This window comes from Agrilus planipennis, unplaced genomic scaffold, assembly GCF_000699045.2.
Source record: "Agrilus planipennis isolate EAB-ADULT unplaced genomic scaffold, Apla_2.0 scaffold131, whole genome shotgun sequence".
Classification (NCBI taxonomy): domain Eukaryota; kingdom Metazoa; phylum Arthropoda; class Insecta; order Coleoptera; family Buprestidae; genus Agrilus; species Agrilus planipennis.
Genome location: NW_020439549.1, coordinates 155,784 through 162,298, shown reverse-complemented (window position 1 = coordinate 162,298; position 6,515 = coordinate 155,784). Strand labels below are relative to the sequence as shown.

Genomic DNA, 6,515 nt, shown 5'->3' with positions numbered 1-6,515 from the left:
AAGGAGGACCTAGAGATAGCTTTAAATAAAATGGAAGCGGTACTGACAGATCAGTACTGTATGAAAATAAATAAAAGTAAAACTAAAATACTGGTATGCAAGGGAAGAAAAAGTAGGGAAAGAGCGAATATAAAGATAGGAGACGAAAAATTAGAAGAAGTGGCTGATTTTAGATACCTAGGAAGGCAGATAAGTCAGAACGGAAGGAGTAGTAGGGATATAAAAGACAGTGGGCGCGGGGGAAAAGAAAAGGTTAGAAGCCTTCGAAATTTGGTGTGATAGGCGAATGATGAGGATAACGTGGTTAGAAAAGGTTAGAAATGAAGAGGTATTACAAAGAATAGGAGAACAAAGGACTCTATGGAAGTCAATAAAAAATAGGCGAGATAGGTTGGTAGGACACCTTCTCAGACATGAAGGTCTAGTCAGAGACATATTAGAGGCAGANAAAACATCCCCATACAGAATATCCCCAAGACAAAGAACTCACACAAAATATGCATTATTCTCATAATATGTTATATTTTATTCAATAAATATACATGCTTTCTCTTAATTTGCTACAGTTTTTTATTTTGTTAGTCAATATTTCGTTGTCGGGATATTTTGTCTGAGTTTTTTTCGTCTTGGGGATATTTTGTCGGAAATTGTTTGTCGGGGGATTAAATATCATGGAACCTAAATACGTAGTTCGTCTATCATGGGAATTGATTATTTATCGAAGATTTTACCCGCTTTTTGCGAAAATGCTTTTAAGTTTCCCTTAAAATCGGTCTTCAAAACGTATAATTACAATATTAAGTATAGTAAAAGTAGAAAGAGGAGACTGTGGTAAATTTTAATTAAAAATTAAAAAGGAAGACCTACCCCTAATTACCATAAAAAAACTTTTATTAACGGACACGTGTTTCGCCCACTTCATACGTGGGCATTATCAACACGAAACACGTGTCCGCTCAAACAAGTTTTTTTGTGGTAATTAGGGGTGAGTCTTCCTTTTTAATTTTTAATACAATATTACAATTAAAAAATTATCTTTTCTGTAGTACTAGTACTATACTACTAATAGTAATAAAACAAAAAATTTACGTATTTCGAATTTTACCCTTTACTTCTGGGATAAAAGATTTCATGATTCTATAGGCCAACGGAGAGTACCCTGTTATAGATGCTGATTCGAAATTGTGTCAAAATTTGCGCCATGAACGGCTGTATCATTTGATGATGTTGGGTTGGGTATATTTTGTATACTAAATCTAGGTAATCTACCATAACTGCTTAAGGGAAGTTTAATATTGTTTCCTTTTTTTCAGATAAAATAGGAATCGTCGACTATCAACTACAACTACAAATTCATGTAAGTGCTGTTTGTATATTGATGTACAGGGTGTTCCACCTAAGGCGATAATTCTCTTATTATACTTTTAATAAAAAATATTTTTATAAGTGGTCTGGAATCATATGGTGTAAATGCAGGAAATATTTTTAATCATACAGGGTGTTCTGTTTCTTCTGAACGCTACCTAACTTCGTTGTTTTAATTGGAACACCCAGTATTTAGCACGAATTACCGTATATTTTTTGCTATGGGAAAAAGTCGGAAATATGGAAACCTACTTTTGACAATCTTATAAGATGAATAACTTTTTTTCTTTCGAATGAAATGACCCATATGAAATAATACCATTCGATACGAAATTAAAAGCCCCTTTTTTACTAATATTTTAATTATAATTTTTTCTGAAAAACTGTCAGATATAAATAATATTAAAAGTATAATAACAGAGTTCTGAACGAAACCACCTTAGGTAGAAAGCCACGTATATATTTTGTTTTTTTTACTATACCCGTATTTTTCTAGCCTAATTTTCATTAATTGTTTGTTGTTGGAATAACATTTTTGACAATATCTATACTTCGATTCCAATTTAGCGTTTCATTGAACTAGTGTCATCCAATTCGGTAGTTTATCGGTATATTTCAGTCCTGTCGACAATTTACCTATAATGTCAATACAATGAATGTCCCTTGGCCTAATTTTTGTGTTTTTAAATAAATCTAAACCGCCACAAAATGAACGAATATTTATTAGCATATAATGAAGCAAACAGTGCTTGATAAATATTGATGTATATGAAATGAATTTATAACTAAATTGAATATAAATCAATGTTAAACAGTTTGTGTTATAACAAAACCAAAATAATTAACACATATTTATATAAAATATCTTTTTTTTAATTAAAATATACGTAAACAAAAATGTATCAGAAATTAAAAAAGATTCATTAATTATAACCAACATTAGAGCAGCTAATAAAATACTTTGTGGAATACATCAGAAATCCTTTAAATAAACGCTAAAAATTTGTAAAAACCTTTTACCATATCAATACCAGTGTTTCAATTATAGTAAAAAAAGTTTAATAAAACAAATTATTATACTTACAAATAGCAAAGAATATGGCCAAATATAATAGCTGTAATTTAAAATCAATAAACTTAGTCTTCTCCTTCATCATCAAAACATAATCAACTTTGTACTTTTTAATTTACGAATAATTACTTATGAAGTCCTTAAAAGAATTCTCATAAAACTTATTATTGAAAAATAATTTTTTGACTTCTTGCGGTCCAGAAAAGTTGTACATTTCACGGTTAGGTGCTTCATAAAGTTTACTCCAAAATCAAATTCGTTCTGTGACCCAGATTTTACTTTTTTATGAAAAGTAGAGTTGATCTCGAATGGTTCCTTTGTCTTCTTTAGCACAAACAATTTCATTATAACTTTCGTTGGATGAAGAGATCTGCAAGTTACTCTCGACTTTATTAATCTGCACTTTCTAAATTTAAACTTCTTAACAAAGTTAACTTGTTACAAACTCAGTTAAAATTATGTTTATATAACTTTTTATGAATCGAGTTGCGGAAGGAGTACCTACGAACGATTGTTTCGGTTTCCATTTGTTCTAAACAAAAAGATAAGTTCAGAGTCAGTTACAGCCCTTCAAAGTTTGGAAATTTCCAAAATAGGTAACTTCCTTGGTAGCGCCATTAGGTATTATCAACATCCTTTCAACCATCTGTTTAAATACCTAATGTGAGGTTTCGCGAACGTAACCTTAATAAATTGTAACTATCCAAAAGTTTCGAACAGCTTCGTATTATTTATTAGCTTTACCAAAAACAAGTGTTCCATCTGACTTGCAGAAATTTATTTTGTAATATATGTCTTTAAACAAACATATAATTACTAGCGTTGCTCGGGTCATTTCAATAGCAAAAAAAAATTAAATGTAGATCAGCATTACGTAAAAAGAACATTATTTTTTTGTGAGTTCTTAATGTGAACTGAAATATTCTATTCGTATGTTAAACTAAGGCACTAAATACATGGGTATTATTATCCGCCTTATTGCGTCCTAACCATAGTAGGTTGCTTTTGATAATAAATAATAGGTCCTACCTACCCCACTACTACCTGAATACATATCTATGTCAAAAAGTCAAACATAGGGTATTATCATCCGCCATTTTGCGTCCTGACTGTAGTAGGTTGCTCTTGATAATAAATAATAGGCCTAACCACCCCACTACTACCTAGATACATATATATGTCGAAAAGTCAAACATAAAAGTTTGAATTACTGAATTAACAGACATTCGCGTTATCATTTCTGTTGACTGGACCCAAAATGGCGTCTGATGACAATGATACCTCTTGTTTATAATGCTATGGTTGCACAAGGACCTAACTAAGGTACTTGCTTGTGCATCTGATTCTACGAAGCAGTTTATAAATTTGATAAGCACGCTAGCCAAGTTAATAAGGACAGTACTTATAAGTTCCTCGTTAAAATATATAGGGTGTTCCATTTAAAACAACGAAGTTGATATCAACTTTCGGTATAAACGGAAGTGCTACATAGATGCCGTTATTTTAATTGAACAGAGCATACCCAATAACGTTATTGTCCAAATTTTCAAAATTCAAATCGAAGTAGTTTCCGAAAATTTTGATGGTTGGTCACCGTTAGACACCGTGTGTATACTATAAGCGCGGACTTATAAGGTTATCTAAGCCTTAACCCCTCGTGAGTAAATATCCTGTGATACTGTCAAGTAAATTAAGACTCTGAGACTGCACGATAAACCAAATTTGTCATCAACAGTATTGTGCACAACATTCTTTATTCAAAGGAAGTAAGAATTGTGCACAATACGAAGATGTCCCAAAGTGTGGTTAAATCCTGCAGCTTTCGTAAAATATAATCAATGTTTGCGGTGTACCGCACTTGTTATTATAGTGACACGTCTTTACATCTAAAATGTGAAGTTACAATATCTGCTGCAAATGAACTTTGACGTCTGTGGTTTGCTTCCTCTTAAAGAATATTGTCAATATTAATAAAGGGAATATTTCAGAAAATAAAGCACAGGATCATTGCGCTTCATTGGTTATAACACTTTATGACGGCTTACTTAAGGAAGAAAAAATTCATAATGTAAGGAAAAGCTTTAGCTTGTTTATGTTACGCTAAAATAAACATGCTTTGATAATCATTGTGGGCGTTCTTAACTTCATCGTCATAAGATTGTCAGTCCTAAGACTGGTTGGACACGCACCTACACTTTTTTCTATCCTGAGCGAATTTTTTCATTTCCCTAAAACTGGAACAACCTACATCCTTAACTATTTGCGAACAGTAATCTAATCTAAGTTTACCTTTACTCCTCCTAACTCCTGTTTCTGCCTCTAATATGTCTCTGACTAAACCTTCATGTCTGAGAAGGTGTCCTACCAACATATCTCGCCTATTTCTTAATGACTTCCATAGAGTGCTCAGTTCCTATTCCTATTCTTTCTAATACCTCTACATTCTTCTCTTTCCACGGTATCCTCATCATTCGCCTGTAATACCACATTTCGAACGTTTCTAACCTTTTCTTTTCCGCCGAGCCCACCGTCCATGTTTAGCACCCTTACAGAGCCGCTCTCCAAACATACACCTTTCACAATCTTTTTCGAATTTTTAAATTAATCGTTCGCGAGCATAGAAGTGACTTCTTTTTACTGAAGACAATTCGACCCTATTACTCCTTCCGTCTTGACTTATCTGACTTCCTAGATACTTAAAAGCAACTTAAAGAAGCGTAAAATAAAATGAACGAGTTGCTTCAACAGCTTTTATTTATGTAGGTTACATACAAAAGTTAGCAAGCAGACACAACAAAGTATTTAAAAATATTTTCATTTCCAATAGGCAATGCCAGTTATTAATTAATAAAACTGTGGCAACTTTCATTTCATCTATCGGCATTTGGTTGACAATTATGCATCAATTTTATGTTAGGTACTTGCCTGCCTGATGATCGAAAGATAAATTTACAGAAAAATAAGATTCACAGAATTGAAGATTACATATCTGAAGTAAAGTTTGAAAAAGGAGATTTCTTTCTAGATAAATTTATGAGAAATATATCTAAGACTTCTCGAAGTTTTTACTGCAACATAGACTGACTACATTGTCGTCCCCATGGATATTGGAAATGCGATACATCTCACTCTTATTGCAGATGCAGTTTTAAGATTTGTGGTTTATATGATGCCGTGACAAAAAAGAAAAAGAAAGCTCATATAAGTATAAATAAAAAAGATCATTTTCTTTACCAACTAGGTCCAGAACTACAAAAAAGGCAGCAGAAGTTTTAAATTTATTCATTTAAACGTTTTCTTAAATGTGCATTAAACAGGAGCAGGAACAATGATGGGGAGGTCGCACGACAAACACATATGTATATGCCAATACAGTTATCCGAAGATCATTTCATCGTGTTCTAAACTCTAGAAATGATTCGAATTAAATCGTCTTGTTCATCAAACGCTATTAATCTATAGATTTACATCGTTTATAATGTCAAACTCTGTTGGCATATAAATATGCATTACGTATATGTACTTCTATTTCAGAAACTGATAGTTCTGTTCTCGGTTGAATTTGGAATTACCGAAGTCATTAATCGGTCGAAGATGTATCTGATCAGAAATGCATGAAACATATCCTTTGAACTTCGAGAAAACTCCTTTCTATGCTTATCGTCGTTGATTATATCGGGCTTACAAATCGTGCATTATTTGCAGTTGATTAGCTCATTAAATACATACAGTACTGACATGATATTCTGAAATCGGAAGCGCATGCAATAATCCTATGCCTTAACCTCAAGTTTTTCTCTTTTTATCCCATCCGTTTATATTTTTAACTCATTTCCTACATTTTTCCATAGGCGTAAAGAGAGATTTTTACTAGGGGAGGCAGATTTTCAATCGGTGTTAGATTAAGCAGGTTTAATGTGTGTGCCCCTCCTCTTGCCCCTACCCATCTACGCCCATGCATTATCTTCAAAACATCTTTATATTGATTCTTCACCTTTTTATCGTACCTAAATAGCTAGTAACCTGTGAGAGGTACCGGGATCGATGCCCGGCGCCTCCACCATATAAACAACGAAGT

At 32.8% G+C, this 6,515-nt stretch overlaps 1 protein-coding gene across 4 annotated transcripts in view; it reads left to right on the top strand.

The window, feature by feature from the left end:
• LOC108738350 (trace amine-associated receptor 6-like) overlaps positions 1 to 6,515 on the top strand; it is a 178,677-nt gene that overhangs the window by 120,640 nt on the left and 51,522 nt on the right. For all 4 annotated transcript variants that reach the window (XM_018471738.2, XM_018471741.1, XM_025979360.1 and 1 more), the window contains one exon: positions 1,314 to 1,357. Coding sequence is in view for 3 of the 4 variants with exons in the window: in XM_018471741.1 (XP_018327243.1) it covers positions 1,314 to 1,357 (44 nt within the window). In the remaining variant the exon portion in view is untranslated. The remainder of the gene's footprint in view (positions 1 to 1,313; positions 1,358 to 6,515) is intronic.